General features: G+C 38.0%; 1 protein-coding gene across 1 annotated transcript; it reads right to left on the bottom strand.

Annotated features, from left to right (window-relative positions):
* Positions 1-232: 232 nt before the first annotated feature.
* On the bottom strand, positions 233-2,206 carry LOC134664819 (trypsin-1-like). Its single transcript, XM_063521556.1, has 4 exons — positions 2,165-2,206; positions 1,503-1,707; positions 847-1,105; positions 233-587 (listed from the first exon to the last, which is right to left on the bottom strand). Exons 1-4 carry the CDS (start codon positions 2,196-2,198, stop codon positions 279-281), a joined length of 807 nt encoding a protein of 268 aa, XP_063377626.1. The 5' UTR covers positions 2,199-2,206; the 3' UTR covers positions 233-278.
* Between the last annotated feature and the right edge of the window lie 23,389 nt (positions 2,207-25,595).

The raw sequence follows: 25,595 nt of genomic DNA, 5'->3' as shown, positions 1-25,595 counted from the left end.
GATCTGTGATATTACTGTAGGCAGTGTAGGTGTAAGTAACATTGGATCTTGACATTTTCTCATCGCCCACATTGAGGCATCTTCAGAGTTCAGTTTACCTATGGCAAAAGTCTTACCCCCTTATTCACAAACTTTACGGGCCTGATTTAGTTAAATTATGTTTTATCCCTCCCTTACAAATACATGTCAAAACGACAGATAAAGACAAACGATTCATAGCTAATTCAGACCAGTAACGCGTTAATGAATAGCGCAATTAGTCAGCTACCTTCATCAGATCATAAATCCCAAATACTTGCAAGTTTCCCGTTAACCCAAGAGTAGTACTGAGACACCCTAGTGTACACGCCAGGGTAAGATTCTTCCGCGCAGCCTTCACCCCAGGACACTATGCCGACGAGAAGGTTGTCAGAGACGAGGGGTCCTCCGGAGTCCCCCTGGCAGGCGTCTCGGGCTGGTGAGGAGGCGCTTGCGCATAGCATGCCTGATGTAATAGCCGCGATGCGCAGATACGCACGGGCGCAGGACATCTGTTCAACCACGTTCACTTTAGCTGCGAGCAGGACTGATGACGATGTGCCTTCGAACTGCAAGTAAAGAAATGTAAAATCATATTTGTTGCATAAAGAACTGTTGATCTTCAAAATTATCTTTCAATATCGAAACTGTTTCTCTCGCTTAGTTTCTAAACTCGTTGAAATAAAATATAAAAAATATATTCTTTAAATTTAAACTGTTGATCTGGTTTATATAGGTATTTCTTTAGTTGACAGGTATGTAGACCAGAAATATCTTATCCTGGCAATTATCGTATGTGGCTATTCTAAAATATTTCTGATTACTTACCGAGGTAGTTCCATATCCTGACACCAAAGCTTCAGTCCCTGCCAACAAACTATGGTTTGGCGGAGCTAAAGCTACGCTCTGGACATTCTTTCCAAACCTCATCTTCTTGGAAGTGACCAAGACGGCAATGTCATTTTCCAGAGTGGAGGAAGAGTATTCCTCATGGACATGTACTACGGAGATATCGTACGTCGTACCACCGCTCAGACGTGAAGAGGTGCCGACTACTAGTCGGAGGTATGATGGTTCTGTTACGTAACTTGAGGAAGAAAGAAGAAAAAATGGTTAATAATTATCTGCTTCCATAAATCAATAAATCAAGTAAGTAGAAGGAGAGGCAATATAACATTTAGAGCATGGGTAGTTTCTGAACCCTCTCGATGTTTTAAATAGTACAGTCGCGCTCATATTTGGAGCACTTACTATTTATCTATGGGTAATAGCTCCAAAGGAATTGTGTTTCGCCTGTTGGCATCATTTGTCATACTGGTAAAACACTTTTACCTAGGTATAACATCTCTTCAAAGCATTAATTATTGTGCCTCTGAATTTCTAGGCTTCCATAGATTCCTTCTTTAACTATTCTCAGATGAACCCACACAATACCACCGTCGGGGCATTAAATCACAAATCTTTATTAAAAGGTTAGTCCTCACCTAGCTCCGCAGTGACCCGCAGTAAGGGCTGCTCGCACACTGATGATGACCGCTCCACACATATGACTCCAGCCGGAGATGACACGCCGACGTAACGTCGCCTGGTATGGCACGTCCGATATGTTCACCGTATAACCATTTACTATGCGCGCTGACTCTTCTATAGCATTCTCAATAGGGACTGATGCTGCAGCTACGAAGAGACCTGCAAAAACATATAAAGTATTTGTTTTTCATGTAAGTAGGTCTATTTTAAATGCTAGTACGGTCGGTTTCCCAACTTCAGTACCCCAGTTGCCATACTAATTGTATAGAAAAGTGGATCCTTATGTTGTAGAACCAACTGTACCTGTAATCATTTGCACTGTATACCTATAGTGCGGGAATTTTAAGGCGAAAAAAACGCTTCGCGCTTCAAAAGTATAGATGCCTAATCATTTTAGCCTAGATAGATTAAAATCATCAAGAAACCTCTGCAGCAACTTTAATTGCACACTTTTAGTAAATATACTTAAGTGAAATACGAGTCTAAAATGCAGAGCACAGTTCTGTTGTCTCTCGCCAAAGGGTTCAGGTAATGGTCCTCACGCTAGCCCAATTTGGAAACTCCACACACATCTTTAAATTATTTTGCTGATTTATATAACAGACATAAAACTTACCTAGCAAGATATATTTTTGGGCAGCTATCCGCATTTTGGCAAGTAAAACAATCGACTAACGCAGAATTGGCATCTCATCGATAGCTGTAGATACTTTATCTACAGTAGTGGTACTCGAGATGTTTTTATCTAAAGTTTTACTTGCTTCGCGGTTTATCCCTGACCATTCATAATGTTATCATAATGCTCATACCGGGTGTTTCCTGTAACAGGAGCAATAAATTAAACTGTAGGCTTTACTCCTCAAACTGACTAACATTTGTTCAGCAACTTTTAGAAATAACGTATGATTTGATTTTTCGCACACTAAAGTTTATTCTAAGCTAAGACGCAATGTATTGTAAATTTTGTTATGTTTAAAGCGTGACAAACAACGTCAAATACATGATGATCTGATATCAGCGTACATTGTGCGAAATCTAAAGATTTTATAATTTTTTAAAGTTGTTATTCAAAAGTTATATCGCTTGAGGAGTACAATATATGGTTTAATTATTTGCTCATGTTACAGGAAACACTCGGTATTACTCTGTCGGTGTGTATCTTCTGGCCTTAGGTGACTCATAGTTGCAAGTATAAACGTTTACTTATCGGTTGTTTCTTATCACTGTAGGGAAATACGTTGTTATGGATGGATATTGGATATCCCCTTGTTATCTTAAATTTACTCTAAATCACCTGGACTTTCCGTATGATCAAAGTACGAGTACCCGCTGGCAGGCGTGGCTCACTCCGCGATTTCGTCGCTTTGCAACAGGTAGCTACAACTACAAGTACATCCGTTCCACACCAATTTTGGTGGCTAGCCATAAGCGCGTGGCATTGTGGCGGCCGCTGCTGGAAACCATCGCGAGCGCGGACTTCTGGCCGAAGGGTGTGGTGTTTCGGCGGTTCCGTGGGAATCTGCCAAATCCTACACCGGAACATGCGACACAACTGAAAACCGCCGTGTCGCCGAAATAATTTTTTAGCTTGTAAGATTTTACTATTGTATGTATGTTAGTTTGTAAGGTATGTATCTATGGGCCTTAGTTGCCTGATAATAAATGATATTTATTTGATTTTTAGGGTTCCGTACCTCAAAAGGAAAAAACGGAACCCTTATAGGATCACTCGTGCGTCTGTCTGTCTGTCCGTCTGTCACAGCCGATTTTCTCCGGAACTACTGAACCAATCAAGTTGAAATTTGGTACACATATGTAAGTTTGTGACCCAAATACGGACATGTAACGTAAACAAATGAATTTTAAACATGGGGGCCACTTTTGGGGGGTAAATGAAAAAATGAAAAAAATATTTTTTTCAAACTATATCATGTTACATATCAAATGAAAGAGCTTATTGTAAGGATCTCAAATATATTTTTTTAATAATTTTTGAATAAACAGTTTAGAAGTTATTCAAGAAAATAAGCAAAAAATGACCATTCCCCCCCTTATCTCCGAAACTACTAGGTCTAAAATTTTGAAAAAAATACATAAAATAGGTCTATACCTATATATGACAGGAAAACCTATTAGAAATGTACAGTCAAGCGTGAGTCGGATTTAATTACAGTTTTTGATCCGACCCTTACGGATTTTTTAAAGAGGTTTCACATAAAAAATACATTGTTAACAGTGCCGAATTACTTAGAGTAGTAGTTTTCTTAGAGTAATTGGTGATAATTTTCTGATAAGATAATCATTTTAAATATTTAACGGTCTTACCTACTTACGAGTAATTGTAAGGTCAAATTAAAAATAATGTTTTAAAAAAAATGTTAAATTGAGACCTAGCTTAAAGTTTTTTGTACTCGTCGACTTTAATGGTTGAATTAATAAAGACTTTGTAACCAATAAGCAAAACAAGCACAAAATGCCAGGTTGATAAAAGTTGAACAAATTTTAAAATTAGGGACAGTAACATCGTTTTTACCACACGATTTTTTTAGCTGTACAAAAGCTAATTTGCAAAAATAATGGCGGGTAATTCTTTGGGAAACAATCGGCAGCAGTAGAAGAGTCGTGATTAATGTTACATGCATAGATTCGATTTCAACCCACTCTTTTGCGGTTCGGCGTTAGGTCTTATGCCCTCGCATTCTGTCTTACGGCAAAGTTGATCTTCTGCCTTTATTACACTTGGGCGTGGATCCAAATCCAAGCTTTCCTCTTTCGCAGCTGGGCCTACTGCCTTTCTCACACTTCGCCAATTCAATTCCAAGCTCTGCTTTCTTGCATATTTTATGCATGAAAACAACCTCGCTGAGACCCTTAAATATCGAGCCCTATGCGAAGCTAGGCTGATAGAAAACTGTCCCATCCCTTCTCTGTATGAAATCCTGGATTCGCGCCTGGTTGGGCCTAAAAGTAAAATTGCGTTTTTATATCGAAAAATTTTTGCGCTCGCTTCGCTCGCATTTTCAGTTTATAAGGTATGATAAAGGTGACATTCGGGTGGCGACTGCAGCAACATTACTCTGTTGCAACGTTACTGCTGCAGTACTGTCAACTTCCGTGATAAAATGATGTGACTGATTTCCATACTAAAAGTAAAAATGTACAACTGTCTATCATATTGCGTTTTTATATCGAAAATTTCCACGCTCGCTTCGCTCGCGTTTCTATTACTTTCTAAGCTATGATAAAGGTGACATTCGGGTGGCGACTGCAATGTGGCATTAGGTACTCTGTTGCAACATTACTGCTGCGGCACTGTCAATTTTCGTGATAAAATGATGTGACTGATTTCCATTCTCAGCTGTAATGCGGCAATGAACTTCTCTCAATTTACCAAAAAATCAATGTAATCTTGATGACCCTAGGGAGACACCTAGAAATGCTTAGGGCATCAAACTATCTTAATCCGGCACTGATTGTTAAAAATTGTGTAATATACGGAACCCTTGGAACGCGAGTCCGACTCGCACTTGGCCGGTTTTTTTTATTGTCGCCACCTAGCGGCCATATTTGTCCTGATCGTAACAGACGCGTTTTGTTTGAGAGTGAGTATTCTGTACCTAGTACTATTATTTATTCTGTGCCGCTGATTTTATACATGTGAGTGATGAAGTTTCCAATCTGCATTAAGCTGCCATTGGACCCAGTCTCGCTTTTTGCCCATTAATGGGGTTGGCCGGTCGAAGTATTTAGCAAATGGCGCCAGCATAGCTTGCCCTGCCAATCCCTAGAATTGTGTCTCATTTTTGTTGTTTTCATAGAATTTTATGCCCTGGATACCAGCTCTTTAAGCCCAATCTTAAAGAAAAAAGGGCAAGCTATGATGGCGCCATCTATGCAAACCTTTGACAGTTGCCAACCCCATTTATTTACGTACCTATTAAGTTTTGCATCTTTTGTTGTGTTTGTTAATATGTACCTATCCCACATTTTATGGCGCTAAGTAACTAATTAAGCCTCCGGTTATTATAACATTTTGGAGCTCATTTATTAGATTGCGTCACATTATCAATAACATTAATTGTTTGGTTTTATAATTACGTGAAAGTGACTTTAATTTACTTGCTTCTGAATGGTACGATAATAAAACCAAAATTTAAGTGTTGCAGTATTAAGATATCAGTTACAAAATGTGAGCACGCACTTAATTTGAGTTTACTGACTTCATAAATATCTTTGACCATAAAATGGCGGTAAATGTGTGGAAAGCTATATTTAAATATAATAATTATGTTTAGTTTTATAAAGTGTAGTGTGTTTATCGGCACTTTTATGTACTCGTAGTACGTATTTCATTTATTAACCGTATAAATAAAATCACTCGTTAAGTACCATTAAACATGGTTGTTTACATGCAAATGCATACCTATAGTTGTAATTTGTGTGCAAAAAGTTATTGGTTGGCAACAGCGCATGGCGTAAACATGTAGGTAAGTAAAGTTAGTGTAATCTATCGCACTGACGACATACAATTATTATTTTACTTTCAAAATATTTGTACATATTATAATAATGTCTAAATCATATAATACGAGTATATACTTACTAGATGACGTTCAATATTTCTAACATTAAGTACATTAGCTGGGCATTTTCACTTAAAAGTGTATTTACTTTTTTTCGAAAATCCATCAACTTTTATTTCTACTCAGAATCACGAATTAAAAAGAAAAAAAATTACAGTTTTGTAACGCATTTTCACGTACATTTTGTATGGACCGTTACAAAACTGACACTCAAAATTTGTATGAAAAACTGGGGACACATTTTTTCTTTGTCTCATTAAATAGTACTCGTGATTCTGAGTCTAACACAAAAGTTTAGGTACCTATGGTTTTTCGAAAAAAGTATTGCTACCATTTTTACTGAAAACCCGCTTCTATAGAATTTACGTGCGGAGTGTAGGCTATCCCAAGAGTATAGTAACAGATTAATTAGCCTATCAACAACCAACTAATAATCATATTTAATATGATAGGCACTTTAATCAGTTTTTTAATCGTTAAATTAATCGTGTTACAAAACACATAAGATCTGCATCTATCTAACTTGCAAAGTTCTAAACTACCAACACAACAAAATATCTGCTTTAATTCAGTACCAGTGTCGCCATCTATGTCTTGACGATGCAACTGAATGCACTTGAATCGCATCGTTCTCGGAATCGTCATATTGCCTGATAACTTTATTAACCTCGTATGTACACTGTGCCTTTAAAATAAAACTTTATGGCAATGGTAATACAGGTCATGATTGAGTGTAAAGTTAGTTAAAATACGTATTTGACAAAATAAACAGGCTATAATCAGTATTCACTTGGTCAAGGGTCACCGCAATGGGGACGGAATTTTTTTTAAGGCCAAGTACAGCTATTGTGAAATCTTACGCGGCTGTATAGATATTGTGTGTGCCTGAAAAGTTTGAAAGGCGTTTGAAATTGGCGTGAACTGTATGCATATCAAGTTACGGCCTTGCGTTTGTATGATGTGTTTACAACCACGGTCAAGGTCATGAAAACAAGTGCTTAAAGACAATGTAAATAGATAGATGAGATACTCGTAGGTTCGTTATTTTGTAAATAAATAGTTGTACCTAACAGGTCTATGTGGTGAGTTAAAACCTATCTGAAAATGGGACCTTTAATGTTAATACTTGTTTAATCAAAAGTATATTGAGATTGTTTCAAATGCATGGACTGGGAGGCTAATTCAGGCTTTTGACGTCAAAGTCAAAATGATAATGATGTCCTTTTGTTCTCATTCGGCCGTGCGTCTCGAAATGCACACGCGAACGATAAGATAACTGAAGGACAAGGAAAGAAGGTTTAGATATAATTTTGATGTCAAAATGTAGTCAAGTAAAAATATGGGTGCATAAATCATCTCCAAAATTTATCCCATAGCTCTCATGTCAGCGCATTAAGATCAGGGACATATTTTTGACTAAGTTGTCTGCACCCATATTTTTACACTTGACTGTACGTTCGAATTAGCCTTTAGTTCGAGAGTAGCAAGAGTACACAACAACATACAACTATAAAAAACAAAAACAAATCGAAAATGCCCTAAATTGGCCCGGGAATTCAATTGTTTCTAAATTCGAACCCAAATTGAGTCATAAGGAAGGAAGGATTGGATGGGTGTCCATTGCATCAATAGAAAGCGCGCTGGAGCGGCCCACGCAAATTCCGCGCTGCCAAAGACCCCTGGCTTCCTGGTTAGACTATATTACGTGCATGGTGTAGGAACCAGTACACTTGATGTTTATTCGCAGTTTCATTCCTTGGTTTGTGATTGCTGCGGTTAGATCGTACTAGTAACTGTAGTCTGTATCTTTAGGTATTTAAATAAAAGTAAACAAACAATTTGTAGATTTACGGGTAGTTATCACATATATTGGATAACCAACCAAATACAAAACCGCCTGGTTCAGTCACTGTATTTTCACTTGTCTAGTCACTTGTTATTTATAAAATGTATTTAATGTGATTTCTGACACAATGATTGTATTGTTTAAGAATGGAATAAATGAAATAAAAATGAAATGAAATGACTGAACGACCTGACTTTACGACCTAATACATTATTTTGACCATGTAATGTTTTCATCTACCCTCAACTGGCTTAAAGAGCCATTTGAGGGTAAATTTAGAGTATACCTAAAGATACTAGTCAGTTACTTTTTGAAGAATGATTTAATATTTGGGTTTTATACAGTAATTAGGTTCTCGCCACTTCCATGGACCCGTAATTATTTACCATAATTTTTAAGAAAAAAAAACCGACTTCTAAGTATGGGGGCCGGTGAAAGATTATTGTAGATGGTACACTATGTAGAAAAGGAGGTAAAACCACCCACTTTTCTACTAGCATTTCGCTTCTGTAAGGGTCGTAGTTCTAGCCTAACCTAACCCACTTCTCTGATAGCAGTTCGGTTCTGTGAGGATCGCAGTTCAAACCTAACCTAACCCACTTAACGGCGCATGCGGTGCGGTGTAAGGGGGTTTAAGCGGGAGGGGCTAGTAAGATTGGCATCATCATACTTATATACTTACACATTTTATTGTAGGTAATCATAGTGGTTTATTTAGTTAAGGTATCATAGTGGTTTTCCGGGTCAAGGTCCGGGTCCGAGTCCGGGTCTGAGTCCGGGTCCGAGTCCGGGTCCGAGCCCGGGTTCGAGTCCAGGTCCGGGTCCGGGTCCGAACCGGATCCGGGTATGAGTCCGGTTCTGGGTCCGAGTCAGGGACCCAGTCCAAGTCAAAATCGAAATTCGTAATCACCAAATGTGTACTATGCGTTGTTGAAGAGTTCTATTCTGGTCATCATCAGCAGTTCCATTTCATCAAATGCGACAGTTTTTAATGTAAATGCTTGATTTTATGATGAAAATACAAAAAAATCTATGCGTATGCCTTTAATATTTGAGGAGTTCCCTCGATTCCTTATGGATCCCATCATCAGAACTCGAGCTTGACAAAAATGTGGCTTAAAAACTTAACTTGCTTAACAAACATAACGAAGAGGAAAAATCGCCAAACGTGAACTATGCGTCGTTGAAGAGTTCTATTCTGATCATCATCAGCAGTTCCACTTCATCAAATGCGACAGTTTTTAATGAAAATGCTTAATTTTCTGAGGTAAATACAAAAATCTCTATACGCATGCCTTTAATATTTGAGGAGTTCCCTCGATTCTTTATGGATCCCATCATCAGAACTCGAGCTTGACAAAAATGTGCATTAAAAACTTAACTTGCTTAACAAACATGACGAAGAGGAAAAATCTCGAAACGTGAACTATGCGTCGTTGAAGAGTTCTGTTCTGATCATCATCAGCAGTTCCACTTTATCAAATGCGTCAGTTTTTAATGAAAATGCTTAATTTTCTGATGTAAATACAAAAATCTCTATACGCATGCCTTTAAGATTTGAGGAGTTCTCTCGATTCCTCATGGATCCCATCATCAGAACTCGAGCTTGACAAAAATGTGCATTAAAAACTGAACTTGCTTAACAAACATAACGAAGAGGACAAATCGCCAACCGTGAACTATGCGTCGTTGAGGAGTTCCGTTCTGATCATCATCAGCAGTTCCACTTCATCAAATGTCACTCTTTTGGATGTATATGCTTGATTTGATGATAAAAACCCAAAATCACTATATGTATGCCTTTAAGATTTGAGGAGTTCCCTCGATTCCTCATGGAACCCATCATCAGAACTGGGTTTTGACAGAAACGGGACCAATCTGTATGCATATACATTCAATCAAAAAAATAATTTTCTAAATCGGTCCAGTAATGACGGAGATATGGAGTAACAAACATAAAAAATAAAAAAAATAAAAATAAAAAACATACAACCGAATTGATAACCTCCTCCTTTGGGATTTGGAAGTCGGTTAAAAAGTAGATGTATATACAGGGTGATTCAGGAGACGTGAGCAGGACTAACACTGCGCATTTCGTAAATTACAAGCAACTGTTTCCTATCAATATTAGTGAGGATAACGTTAATTTTTTAGTCGTATTGAAAAAAAAAGTTATTAATTTATTTACGACATGGATGGTCACCCTAACATTAGAATACTAAACTATCGATATTCTGTGTCAAATTGAATGTCATCACTGTCATCACGGTCTGGTTACTTTTGAAAACTCGTATCTCACTCAGGTTTGACATTTTATTTTCTTCGTAAAAGAGGTTTTATGTTTATTAATTAGGTCTTGTAGGGTGACAATGATAGTAGAGAATTAAAATTGTCCTCACCAAAAAGTTAAAAAATAGGAAAAAGTGTGGTTGTTTCACCTAAATACGATGGTGATCGATCAATTATCAGTTACTGAGTGTGCAGGATTAGTCCTGCTCACGTCTCATGAATCACCCTGTATAGTATGTAGGTACTTACTATAAAACCCTATTTTACGAATTTTCTGGATACTTTAAATCTGTGTATGTGATGATATCAAGCATATACACACAGGCTCATTGTCCACTTAAAATGGAGATATAGGGATATTAGGGATGACAACTTTTATTTTAAAATATTTGTATGACCCACTAGGCTTTCTGGCAATAGATAATCCTAAGGGAAGCTGCACTAGGTTCTTAAATCTGTAAAAAAACATAGGTACCTATTGATGATGATGATGATGATGATGGTATCCTGTTATCCCTCATCAGGGACATAGGGCTCTCAGAAGGGTTCTCCACTGTTGTCGATCCTGCGCTGTCTCTTCAAGTTTCTTCCAGTCGAGGCCAGCGGATGCCACCTCTTTGTTGACTGTGCGCCTCCAGGTGGTACGTGGACGACCGGGTCTTCTTTTTCCAGAGGTTTGCCACGTCAGACCTTGTTTGGACAGGTGATTGTCTGGTCTTCGCAATACGTGACCAATTCGCAATAGGTACCTATTAAATCTTCAATTCTTGCTAATTAGTAGAAGTTAGTAGGTAGTAATTTACTACCTACTCGTAAACAGTAGGCACATGCCTATTCCCTTGATGGGAGATATTGGGTCTAAACTAAAATCTCTAATTATCAAGAATTGTAGATTTAATAGGTACGTATTTTTTGTTACTACTTTGTTTAAGACGATGGAGATGAATCCCCTTCGGTCGCATACGAAACCAAAGTTTCGTAACCTATTGCGAAAGAAGAAAAAAATCTACTTTCTACAACACTAGTTACAATGGAAGACTTTTTTAAACTATCCTACATTTTCTAATATTAAGTAAGTGTGTCGCTGCTTTTATTAACTGGTGTAGACGTTGCATAATGGTGACCTATATTACTTTGGACACGGGGCTGCGCACGCTTCTGACCTCCACACTAGTGCTTGTGATCTGCTAGAGTGGGATGCAGCTATATGTTAGAGTGAGAAAGTTATATGTATAAGGAGATATTAGTACCTCATTTTCGGAGAATCCTAATCAATGCTAGCAGACCAATTTTAATCCTATACCTGTAACTACTGGTAAATATGATAGAATTGTACGCAAGAATGATTTCTTAAGAACTATGCGCTGTGCAATCATTATCGTGAAACGATTATGCAATCAGAATCAATACCGTCCAGTAAAAAGAAAATCAATAAGCGATGCAGTGATGAAAATAATCGCACCTACCAAGAAATGGTCATCCGATACTTATTTGATTGAAGTTTAAGTTATAAACTGTTAGCGTGTACAATTGTATTATCTATCTAATCTATTTAGTAGTAGTAGTAGTAAAACACTTTATTGTACAAAAAAAACAAAACAAAACAGGAAAAATAACATTCGTCATTAGTACAAAGGCGAACTTATCCCTTTAAGGGATCTCTTCCAGTTAACCTTTGAGCAATTGAGGGAGAATTGGAGACGGTAGACATCCGTACTGCACCGTATTTAATCTATCTAATACCTTTAAACGAGCAATACTTGTTTATGTATATATATAGCTATATATTTCGGGGATCTCGGAAACCGCTCTAACAATTTCGATGAAATTTGTCATATGGGGGTTTTCGGGGGCGATAAATCGATCTAGCTAGGTCTTATTTCTACGAAAACGCGCAAGACTTTTTATTTTTATATATTTTCTCCCAGATATTTAAAATGAAATCCATTACGATTGAATGATATTCAATGATATTCTTGAATGCGTAGATAGAAAACATATTTTTACAACTATTTGTTAATAAATGGCTGTATTTAATTATGTATTTCTATAAAAACTAGGGGCGACAACAGTTCTTATCCCTTATCCCACCCCAAAATGATTAACACTGGTTCTTGTGAATTTGCTTATTTTATATATAATCACATTAAATAAGTATGTATTGTGGAATGCCTTGACTTGTCTATTCTATTGTTTAATTGGTGATACACATCATACACATAGGTATACTTAGGTAAAGGTATGAGCAATTTTTGACGAATTAAAGTACCTTATTAAGTAAAGTAATACCTAAGTTAATTCAAGGTTGCATTTATTTACACTTAAAAAAATATATGCTAACTGCACATGTTTAGAGTTACTTTTCGCATATTTTATTTGATTTATTAGTATGAGCAGGGCCGTTTTAAACAATGCTGGGGCCCTTGAGCAGATAAGAGTTTGGGGTCCATGGACTACAAAGGTAAAATTGTTTCGTAATTGGTCTGCCCCGTCTGCCGGTCGCACACTCTTATCATTTGGGCCACCGCCTGTCGCATGTCAGACGGAGAGCGGTTAGAAGTCGGCCGTCAAATCGCGGCGCATTCAACCACAGTAGACAGATCATATTCAGTAAGTTGCTGTTATTCGTTTATGGAAACAACTATCTGAAGACAAGTGTCCTTAATATAATATATATAAAGTTAATTATTATTTATCTAATATTTTTTATAAAATAAAAACAGGTCACACATAAGGGCTTGTGCACAAAACACGCGAGGTTCGATAGGGGGCGGGGGGTCACGAAAAATTCTCGATAGATCACGTTGGGAGAGGGGGGTATAAGGAAACCTCACGTGTATTTTTCTATAGTGAACGTAACTATAAAAGAAACACCTACCATTGCCCCGGCTGAATATTGGAGCGCCGTTAATAATAGCGTAATTGCCAGCTGCCATAAGGTACCTTTTGCCGTGGAACGTCACATATCTTTACTATTTCATGTCTAGTGCATCTCTAATTCATTTCCCGAATCGCGCCGATACTTGTAGTCTAATAAGTCGCAAGAACAGGTCCAGTTATCTGATAGAGAGATAACAGATAAAGTAATATTAGTAGGTATTACTCTAGCAGATACTTCCTCTTACAATAGTAAACAAACCTACCTAATAAGGTAAGGTAACGTAGTACCTACCTAATACGGTAGGTACTAAAAGTTATTATATACTGTTTGTTATAAAGGGACTGCGGTGCAGCCGTCCTTCACGCTCGAGTATGCGCGGGCGCGAAACTCGCGCGCATACGTTGCAATCACTCGATACTCCTGTTTCCGACTCGCTTCTGCTCGATAGCTAACATCATTCGTTACTTTTAGAGCCAAATGACAATCGTATTGTTATTTTTAGAGCCAATCGTGAAGAAAACGACAATCGGGCTGATTCGAACTTCAAGATACGTCATATTTGCTAAATATACGTCATGGATCGGATATGTAAATGTCAAAAGTGAAGTTTTTATTTGAAAAAACGTCACTTTTGATTTGACATTGACACTGACATATCCGATCCATATCGTATCTTTAGCAAATTTTTGTCGTATCTTAGAGTCAGGCCGAATAAACGGAAATTATTACTCAAGTCACTTTTTTTTTATTTGTCATCCTGATAGGTACATTTTTACTTTTCGGTTTGCGTTTGTCGATAAGGGAGCATTCCACGGGCTGCCCGTACAAACTCGTTTTATTTCATATATTACCACTTTTTCTTCGGCGTTTAAAGCCGACTGTTATTTTTCTGTGCATATTTCTGACCTTTTGTCACAGAAAAAGAAAATCCTATACCTACATAATCTACAGCAAATTCGCGTTTGTAAATAATACAAGTTGTTTCTGGTATAATTTCATGGAATGCTCCATATACGATTGTAATCTTGGATACTACATCGCGCGAATCAGGACTCTAAGCAAGCCCGCTGCGTGGCATTGACCGACGACATCATGGGCAGGACAGCAATATAATTAGGTATGCCCGTGTGATAAAGATAGGAACAGGCGGGTCAATGTATGAATTTCATCGTGCTTAGATTCTTTATTTTAGGCCCTCTCCACAGGCTAGCCCTCTCGTACATATTATGGTATTTATGGTATATTAGGGATAGTAATATGGATGATAGCGACGATGATGCCGTTCAAGTTTTCCTTTTTTATTGTGGGACGTACCACATTATTACAATCTATAAATTGTAAATACAGATGTCAATCACATTGAAAAAATCAACGATGTTCAGTTCTGGCCAACGTGGGACTAGAACCCACATCCTTGCATTGGACCGGTAATCCAAGGATGTGAGTTCGAGTCCCACAAGCCAGAGTTGATCATCGTTGATTTATTCATTCGACGCTGAAGAATCAATACTGTCTAAGTAACAAATAATTTAAAATTTAGATTCTATTCGTTATTTTTTTCTGCACCTAACTGCATTAAAGGGTAAAAAAAACGTTAATAAAGTGTTAGTTAGACAGTATTGATTCTTAAGCATCGCATTGCGATTGACATCTATATTTACAATTTATAGACACCATTCAAGTGATATAAAACTTAACACGTCAATTAACTTGTTGAAAAACTATACTAATCACCTGACCAATTACACGCTTGGACATCGCTATAAATAGTTATCTCGGATCGCTGTTTGTCGCGACATGACTCGCATTTTAAACTACCTTTGTCTTGGCTTCGCTTCCGAGTACTTGTCTTCCGAGATGTTCGTACCTTATGTATGAATGAAAATATTCCATATACCGGGTGTGGCCTGTAACACGAGCAAATAATTAAAACATAAATTGTACTCCTTAAATGGTGACACTTTTGTTCAACAACTTTTAAAAATTATGACGTATTTAGACTCCCTATTTTTCATACAAAATAATTATTACCTTCAATGGACGCCATCGCCACGCCATTATCATTGTGATTGACGTTGCGTGTCACGCCTTAAACATAACAAAATTCGCAATACATTGCGTCTTAGAATAAACTTAAAAGTGTATTAAAAATTAAACCACGAGTTATTTTTAAAAGTCGCTGAACAAATGTTGGTCCGTATGAGGAGTACCAGGCTACAGTTAAATTTTTTTATCATATTACAGGCAACACCCGGTATATTCTCGTTTGAAAATATAATGCCAAAGTCAGGTTTTACATTAGTGTAACAGGACATAGGACAAGTAAAGGTGACGTTCGACGCCGCATTAAGGATGTCTCACGTTAGACCGGGCCGTGTCCGGGCCGGAACTTCCGGGGACTTACTTTTCTATGACGTGACGCTTTCCATAGAAACCGATCCGCCGGAAGCTGCGGCCCGGACACAGCCCGGTCTAACGTGATCGTGAATCATCCTTTAAGGATGACACGCTAAACCGGGCCGGGCCCGGTCCGGATCTTCTGGCGCTTCATTTTCTATGAAAAGCATCACGTGATCACCGATCAGCCGTCATAGAAAATGACATGTCGGACGCCTCAGCCCGGCCCGGCCCGGTCTAGCGTGAGTCATTCTTTACTGCCACGATTATGACGTTCATTCCGTCACTCATTTTATCAAGGAAATCGACAGATACAGCGGTAACAACGGCGCCGCAACAGTAATGCAGCTTCAACTGACATCCGAATAGCACTTTTAGTAGATAAGTAGTAATGCTCAATTAAAGACTGACATAAGTTACTTACATCACTCAGTTCCGTATAGAATTTGTATGATGCTTTCACATTAAACGGTCTAGTTGTTTTATTGTCATCATTGAAACTCCAATTTGCCTTCCGTAAAATTAAGTACCTACCTAACTTTAGTCCATGCATAGGCACAGCTTACAACTATGGTCCAAATTCAAGTTCCATTGTATAGATATAGGTAAGTATTTTTCAAATTATGTTGAGGATATACCTAATATTGTAAGAGTGTATCTAAGCTCCAAAATAAATGTAACGAGTACAAATCATAAAGGCTCGTTAAAAACTAGACCATAGTTGTACTTAAGGACTATAGTTACCTGATTTTACGGTTATATCCACCGTGACTCAGGCTGTGACACCACAAAATTACTCGTAGGTACAACAACTTTTAATACACAAAAGTATCACTAGTTGTAAGTCGTGTGTTATAAGTCGAATAGAGCCTTTATCTCCCGCAGGACTCCATCCCACATATTTAGCATTTTGTTATTTTACATGCGTCAATTTGGATTGACCTCACTGTGACCGAGTGGCGGTCGCGTTTGTGTCACCTCAACCTCAGTTTGAAAAATCTGATTCACTTGACAAATGACATTACGGCTCAGGGTCGTTGCCAGGTGTTTACTCAGGTTTTTACAGTATTGTTTAACGTATTTTCTGTATCTTTAGGTACTTAAATAAAAGTAAACAAATAATTTGGACATTTTCGGGTGGTTACAACATTTATTGATTAACCAACCAGATTCAAAACCGCCTGGATCTGTCATTGAACGACCTGACTTTAACCTACATTATTTGATCATGTAATGTTTTCATCTACCCTCAACTGGCTTAAGAAGCCATTTGAGGGTAGGTTTTGTTTACTCTTTTTTAAATACATACCTAAAGATACAGACTATAGGTAAGTACACCATGAAAATGTTGTGATGAAATCTTTAAATAGGCAGTTTTAAACACGGCCTAAACTCAAAACAAAGGTTCTACTTCAAATCTATGTGTAATCTTCAAATTTGTTTGGAACTTCGTAATATACGTTCCAATTCGAAAGTTAGGACGTCATGGATATCAAAATCATCGCTGGCAGAATTCACTTGCGTCGGAGATAGGTGAACAATAGAGGAAGCTCTTGAGGACGTCTCTTGGTTATTAGCCATTAGCCAATCAGAGGATGGCAGAGGAATGCTAATTAGCCAATCAGGCGGTCTAGCATTAGTTGCGTTCTCGTAACTTTGACTTCAAGTATGGTCACACGCGCGAGAACGCAACTTATGCTAGACCGCCAGAGGATAGTTTCTGAGGTTGTTGAGCTGTCAGGTTACATCTTGGTATTCAGATCTTCAACGGATACATGGATTAGGATTAGGTAGCAGCACCGAAAGAAGTGTTTAGATGTTTTCTCTTTATCGTCTCGTAAAGGGCCCCACTTAATTGCAATTGCAAGTGAATCCATCTATAATGCGCAATGAAGTTTTTGCAGTCTATATATTTTATTCGTCTCTACTTGTATTTGTTTTAATGTGTGTAAACTAGAGGTTAATCTCCCCGCCTTTAACAGTAACTTCAATTTGCATACAAAATTACAATTTTCATGTGCAACTAAGATTCTTAAAGAATTATCCGAGCCACTGGAGCGGCGATTTCCTATTTGTAGCTCTGCTATTGTGTCTTTATTTGTATCAAGGTAGCGAGCGTAGAAACTGTTGCAGATATCTACTTAGCATAGCTTCGTGTTTACTTCCTAATGAATTTTTTGAATCCTTTAAACGCCAAGAATCAAAGGCGACGGGAGTTGTCGGGCATATGGAACGCTTAGGTTGAGTCTGTGCGGAAATAGTTTCCCGGACTCTTCGTGGAATATCTGCCCAATTCGAACTTTAAGATACGTCAATTAATAGATCTATAGTTCGTTTTTTTTAGCATAACGCTACGTCTTACGTAGGCGAACAACGCGCGAACGCGGCGCGGCGCGGCGCGGCGAAATCAATCCTTTGATGCCCATAGAAGTGTCCTACGTAAGCGATCTCGTTGCGAACGCGGTGCGGCGCGATTTGCACGCGAATGTCAGGCGGCGCGGCGCGGCGCGGCGCGGCGGCGGCCGCTTTCGCCGCGCCGCGCCGCGCCGCGTTCGCGCGTTGTTCGCCTACGTAAGACGTAGCGTTAGAAAGAACTTGCAAGAAGGTAAGCGATCTTGATATGTCTTTTAATTGAAAAACGCTTTTTAATAATCAAAAACTATTACTTATGAAAGCAGAAGAATATAAATGATTGTATTAGATTCATAATTGTTACATATTTGCCGTCACTTATTTTTAAAATGTGTTTTTCAATTAAAAGACACATCAAGATTGTTTACCTTATTTCTAATGCTAAAAAAAGCGAACTGTAGAAACGATATTGATTACATATGTCAGTGTCATAAGTCAAAAGTGACGCTTTTGTTTGAAGAAACGTCACATTTGACACTGACGTATATGGTGTCTGCTAAATCATAAATATTACCAAAGTGCGGCCCGCGTCAACTTCGTTAACTACTATGTGGCCCTTGGCTGCTAAAAGGTTGCCGACCGCTGCTCTAGCTGGTACTTAGTCGATTATTTTAGTTTCGTCATGTACAGAATAATGTGTCATCCATAAACCAACTTCCATTACTTCCTATCAGCGACAGTGGAATTTACATATAAAACAACGTAACCGTATAACAACACGTTTTCTATTTTTCATTTCAATCGCGTCGTTCCGCCTTTCGATACTTTCCTATACTAATACGCAGCTAAAACCAGCGTAAGCTGAGCCCCCTCGCCCCCCGAGGTAGTTAGCCGCTTATATGCGGTGACGGGTTTGGAGTGTAAATCTGGAGGTCCACGCCGAGTGGGTGGTGGGAAGCGGAAGGCGCCTGGAGTGCGGACAATGCCCGCCCGGCGATCACCGCTACGTTCCCAGCTCATTACGTATTTACTATAAAACTTCTATTACTTTAGACTTTGGAGGCACTTTGTTGGGATTGGCGTTTTGTTTTTTAAATTATTCTCACACAGTGGCTCGGGTCGTGAAAGTCTAATGCCGCCAACAGGGTTACTGGACATCTAGGTCGCGCGTTATTGTGATGAGACCTTGCGCATACTATGATTTTTCAATTAATATCTATTTGCTATGCGTGGCACGGTTTTCACGGAGTAAATCAAGGATATGCTGCGATTAAAGCGCAATTCTATTATTAGAAACTATGTATATCGGCTGATGCATTACGCAACCGTTTTAAACGTCAATAGTGCGTAATAATAATTTAATTAAAAATAAAATCTTGATTCCATCAGCTTGATTGAATCATCTTTATGGAGATTTTGCGTACATTTGCAACAGAAACAAATTGGTTGACTTGACATTTTCACGATGCAATCAAGGCTGGAGTTCGTAGTGTACGTAACGGTCCACGTATTTTGTCGTACTGACTCAAAGAGGCGTAAAGGCGATTAAGCGAAGAGTACGTAGACTGTTTTGGTTCAGAGTCGTTGTATTTAGACTGGATAGGCCGTGTCATCGGCAGCGCGAACGCGGGCGAGTAGAGTTCTTGTGAAACTGATGTAAATTGACCTCGAGACGGGTTACGGGTAACAGGAATGTCCAATCAGAAAATACATTCGTGCTGGTCCATCTGAAGTTTGGACTCGGTAAACGGTTGTAATGCCATCTCTGGTCGCATAGTGTTGCCAGCTTGAGCGGCGAACTTCGTCAACATTCGATTATTTCATAACGGCGCTCCAGAATTCGGAGTTCAATCGATTAATAGATTAATCCATAGCCCACGCGACGTGTTGCGACATTCGTTAACGACTGTTGTCGGGATGAACGCGCTTCTGAATTAATAGTTATCCAGTGAGCTGTGTTATTTATTTCTAGTTTTTTTAGTTGCTCAAACAACTACTAAATTAAAATACACATGTTTTATTGGACGCGTGTTTTGTTGCCGTGTTGACTTTTAATTTTATAATAAATCAATGTGCAAGGAAAAGTGACCTGACTGAAATGACTTAGGTATTGTTAAACTAAGCTAGCATTGTTATAAATATGGAGTACCTAAGTGTTCGCGTTTGATGACGTCAATCCATGTAAATCACCCATACAACCATTTCCAGTCGCCGTTACGACGCGGTGTAGACACATCTTGTGTCGATACCGTCTGTTTCGGTCACAATTCCAGTCGCAGAGTCGTCGCCGTGTCGACACAGTTACCAGAAATGGGGAAGGGTCGACACATGACACAAAGTGACATAAAGTGTGGTCGCCGTGTGCACACATTGTTTCGGGTTTGCGACTACTTTATGCCAAAATCATTCGTTCATTCGTTCATTTTGTTCCTGTCAAATGGAAACTGTCAGATGGAAAAATAGTTAAATAAAAATAAGTGACATTAATACGCCATCTCTAAAACGGATTACAAGACGTAATTATATATTATTTGCATTTATATTACAATAGGACTTAAATTATTATGGGGAATTAAACTGCTCGAGTGATTTGATAAACTAAGTGTAATATAATCAACGCGCCACCACATTGTTTTAGTTTAGCCGGAAATGAAATTGTTTACTTCTCAGTGCTTGTGTTCATAAATATATTATTTGATGCATTTTTAGTACTTCGATGCGTATACTATACTTAAATAACAGAAATAACGCTTTACATACTACGAAACTTGTTAATTATGATGTATAAATATGGTTTAAGGCTGAGAAATATTGCAGTCACAAAGTAGTCGCAAATGTTTCGACTTTGTGTCGACTCTGTGTAGACACATGACACGCGCTGTCAAAAGTAATAACAAAGTTACTGTATTTGCAAAATGGCTCCTTGTGTTCATTTGTTTTCAGATATTCTCAAAGTGTAAAAATGACGTAGTCAGAGATGGGGCTTAATAGATTAACTGTTTATTCGACTAATTAATGGAATAAAAAAAGTTAATCCTCAAATTTTAATCACGATTAGTTTAGTCGACCTAACATAGATTGAAATTGAATTAATCTGAACATTAATCGAATAAATTATCGATTAAATCTCGGTTGGAAGTTGACAGGGGGCCATTTTTGTGCGTAAAAATAATAGAAATGTCTTGCATGCAGATGGTAGCCAAACACTTTGTCATAAAAGTCGAGATGGGTGTCGATTTATAGGTTTTAGGGAGTGCCGATTTCGAAAATGATGACCATTTTGGAATCCAAAATGGCGGCCATGCACTGTGTCATAAAAGTCGTCATGGATGTCGTTTTATACGTTTTAGGGGGCCCCAATTTTGAAAATGATGACCATTATGGAATCCAAAATGGCGGCCATGCACTATGCCATAAAAGTCGTCATGGGTGTCGTTTTATAGGTTTTGGGGGGCGCAGATTTAGAAAATGATGACCATTTTGGATTCCAAAATGGTGGCCATGCACTATGTCATAAAAGTCGTCATGGGTGTCGTTTTATAGGTTTTAAGGGGCGCAGATTTCGAAAACGATGACCAATTTGGATTCCAAGATGGCGGCCATGCACTATGTCATTAAAGTCGTCATGGCTGTCGTTTTATAGGTTTTAGGGAGCGCAGATTTCGAAAATAATAACTATTTTGGAATCGAAGATGGCGGCCATGCACTATGTTAAAAGTCGACATGGATGTCGTTTTGTTGGTCATGGTCATCATTTTCGAAATCTGCTCTTCCTAACACCTATAAATCAAGTAAATCAACATCTATGACGGCTTATATGACAAAGTGCACGGCAGACATCTTGGAATCCAAAATGGTCATCATTTTCGAATTCTGCACTCCCTAAAACCTATAAAACGATATCCATGATGACTTTTATGACAAAGTGCACGGCACACATCTTGGATTCCAAACTGGTCATCATTTTAGAAATCGGCACTTCCTAAAACCTATAAAACGATATTCATGACGACTTTTATGACAAAATACGTAGCGGCCATCTTGGATTATAAAATGATCATCGTTTTCGAACTCTGCACTCCCTAAAACCTATAAATCGACATCCGTGACGACGCAAGTTATCTTTATTTTCAGATCTAACAAATTGCTACAGAATACAAAGGACAAAAAAAGAAGCGAGGAGGTAATGAAACAAGCAAAAATACAGATGATTCCTCGACGCAATTGGATGCTTCTTAAATTGTGTCCAGATTTTTTTGTCATAAATGTTTTTATTTTTCACGTATTACTCTCACAAGTTCCGTGACATTTCGACCTTGTAATTTTTTAAGTAAATGTTTTTGTTTATCTGTGAGGATCTCATCATCTCACTAGAATAATATAATCAAGGTATGTTTATATTTGATAATTGAAATAGTAACGCAAAAAAAAATTATATTTGTGTCTTATATTCCTGCCGAAGACTTTTATTTTTCCTTTTCCTTCTACACAAGTTTGGTCAAGTAATAAGAATTTAGGGCTCTCAATTTTATTTTGACTTCTACAACAGTAAAGCTACGAGGCCATGTTTGGTATCGTTTTCGTATAAATTCGCAGTACCAAATTTAGTTCTGATGGTATCACATTGACACCATTCCAAAGTAAAAACATATTTATAAACTTACTTTCTTTTAAACTCCTCTTCACGCTTAAACTGCTGAACAGTTTTAATTTAAATTTAGTACACATATATTTTGAGTCCCGAGACAGGACATAATAAGTTATCTCAAAAATCATCCTTCAAAGGTGTGAAATGAGGTGTAGGGGGGAATTCAGAATTGACTTCTTGAAGTTAATACTGTTTAAGTTTAGGTTTGAAGTCATGTTTTTTTTATCATTTTTAACTAAATCAAAGATGTAGACCATCCCAAATTTAATATAAATCGGTTCAGCGGTTATTGATTTTCCGTACAAATTTCCACGCCACTTTTCACACCTTCAAAAGATGATTTTGGTTATAAGATCTATCCTATGTCCTGTTCCGGGACGCAAACTATTTCTATACCAAAGCGTCAAGAGGAGTTAAAAAAAAACCGACCAAGTGCGAGTCGGACTCGCGTATTAAGGGTTCCGTACATTAAGTCCGACTCGCGCTTGACTGCACATTTCTAATAGGTTTTCCTGTCATCTATAGGTAAAGAACTATTTGGTGTATTCAGACAGACAGACATACAGACGCACGAGTGATCCTATAAGGATTCCGTTTTTTGCTTTTGAGGTACGGAACCCTAAAAAGATTTTTTTTATTTTGTGGAATGGTTTCAATGCGATACCTTAAATGGATTCAGCAACCCAGATTTATACGAAAACGATACCATACACGGCCTAGCACCTTCACTGATGTAGATATATCAAGATAAAATTGAGAGCCCTAAATAAACTTTTAAGAGCGGATATCTCAAAAACTATTCAACATATCGAAAAAATTGACTGAATAAACTTGTAACAAATTAAATTAACTTTCATTTTGTATAAGTGGCCATGTCGCTAAGATGCATAGTTTCCGAGATATAATCGAAAAACCGGAAAATGGGACATTCAAAGCCCCCTCTCTTCCCCCCGCTCAAGGGCTACGGCCGGGGACTTTTGATATGTTCACCTCCTAACTTGTCCAAACCAAGTTACAGAGTCAAAAATTGTGTTCCGAGCATTTCCCTCTACAACTTTTTTGAGCATTCGTTGGCTGACCTAAGTAGCTTATTGCATTTCTTTAAAAACTTTTCTGTAAAAGGTTGACGGGTGTTGGGTATGTTTATATGGTTTTGGTCGATTATTATCATTTGCATCGCCCATGATGACTTACTAGAATTACTTACGAGCACACGAGACACTAATAGTAGTTTGACAAACCTTGGTTTTCAAGAGGTATTTTATATTGACATTTGCTGTCACAAATTTGCTGTCAGATTTAGTCGCAAACCGCACGCAAAGTGCACACAAATGTGTTGACACCTTGTTACGGAAAAGTGTACACACGGCGACGACACTTTGTTTCGAAACAATTCTAGACACATTGTGTGGACTCTGTTACGACACATCTGACATTTAGTTACCACTTTGATGATTCTGCGACTGGAATGGTTATATGGGTTACGAGCACACGAGACACTAATAGTAGTTTGACAAACCTTGGTTTTCAAGAGGTATTTTATATTGACATTTGCTGTCACAAATTTGCTGTCAGATTTAGTCGCAAACCGCACGCAAAGTGCACACAAATGTGTTGACACCTTGTTACGGAAAAGTGTACACACGGCGACGACACTTTGTTTCGAAACAATTCTAGACACATTGTGTGGACTCTGTTACGACACATCTGACATTTAGTTACCACTTTGATGATTCTGCGACTGGAATGGTTATATGGGCAGTTTATTTCTGAACTTTCTTTCATAAACACGATTCCATGATTCCATATTCGAGCTAGTTTCTATTCGTAGGTATAATGAATATTTGTTGAACGATGGTTGCTTACATAACGCTATTGCACACGTAAATAATGACATTTCAAGGTCGTCCGACGCAATTGGAAACTAGTATGCACGTGCTAGGTAGGTAAAAGTAGGTGTCAAATGATACAACAAAACTGTTATCACCACGTGATAAAATTTATGTACCTATCTACATAAATAATTATTATTTTGCAGATTAAGTACCAATAATTTATAAAAAGACAGCTAGAAATAAAGCATTTTGTTAAGGTAGAGACATAAAAATATAGGATACACTCATTTTTATGACATGCGTTTTATTAGCGTGTTTTAGCTTGATTTGTTAGTTGTTCTAATTGACATTGTTTAGGTATCTGTGTCCCATCAAAGTATTTTACAAGGAAATTATTATTTCTAGAATAACAGAAGCGGTAATAAGGTTAAGTTTGTCAGAAAACAAAGTAGACAAGTATACAACCAGGCCCTGACACAAATGCGTATAGCATGCATACATATTTTGCTTTGGCTACTTTAAGTCTCTACTTGGTACATATCTTCCACTAAGTACTTTAAAACAGGGACTGTTACCGGTACCTGTAACTAAAAACCGGCCAATTGCGAGTCGGACTCGCGTTTCTAGGGTTCCGTACATAAGTCCGCCTCACGCTTGGCTGCACATTTCTAATAGGTTTTCCTGTCATCTATACATAGGTAAAGAACTATTTTGTGTACATATTTTTTTCAAAATTTTAGACCCAGTAGTTTCGGAGGTAAAGGGGGGGGGGGGGGTAATGGTAATTTTTTGACTACATATGTGTACCTTTACATATGTGTACCAAATTTCAACTTAATTGGTCCAGTAGTTTCCGAGAAAATAGGCTGTGACAGACGGACAGACAGACGCACGAGTACTCCTATAAGGTGATCCTATAAGGGTTCCGTTTTCTCCTTTTGAGGTACGGAACCCTAATAACCCATAGCAAATGAAATATTTCTCTGATATTCTACAATGATATGATATTTAGGTAAGGGCAATGAGTTATCAGATTAAATTGAAATGCATAATATGCGTAAACAACCGATATACCGAGTGTGGCCTGTAACATGAGCAAAAAATTAAACTGTACGCTGTACTCCTCATACTGACCAACATTTATTCAGCGACTTTTATAAATAACTTGTGGTTTGATTTTTAATACACTTTAAAGTTTATTCTAAGACGCAATGTA

The sequence above is a fragment of the Cydia fagiglandana genome, chromosome 5 (assembly GCF_963556715.1).
Source record: "Cydia fagiglandana chromosome 5, ilCydFagi1.1, whole genome shotgun sequence".
NCBI lineage: Eukaryota > Metazoa > Arthropoda > Insecta > Lepidoptera > Tortricidae > Cydia > Cydia fagiglandana.
Note: the sequence above shows the minus strand (reverse complement) of the source record. Positions and strands in the feature narration are given on the sequence as shown.

Bases quoted from the DNA above. Each gene is read 5' to 3' on its own strand.
- LOC134664819 (XM_063521556.1), bottom strand. From the start codon at position 2,198: ATGCGGATAGCTGCCCAAAAATATATCTTGCTAG. The intron at 1,708-2,164 runs GTAAGTTTTATG...ATGTTTTTGCAG, and splicing joins CCAAAAATATATCTTGCTAG to GTCTCTTCGTAGCTGCAGCA. The intron at 588-846 runs GTAAGTAATCAG...CTTTACTTGCAG, and splicing joins CAGGATATGGAACTACCTCG to TTCGAAGGCACATCGTCATC.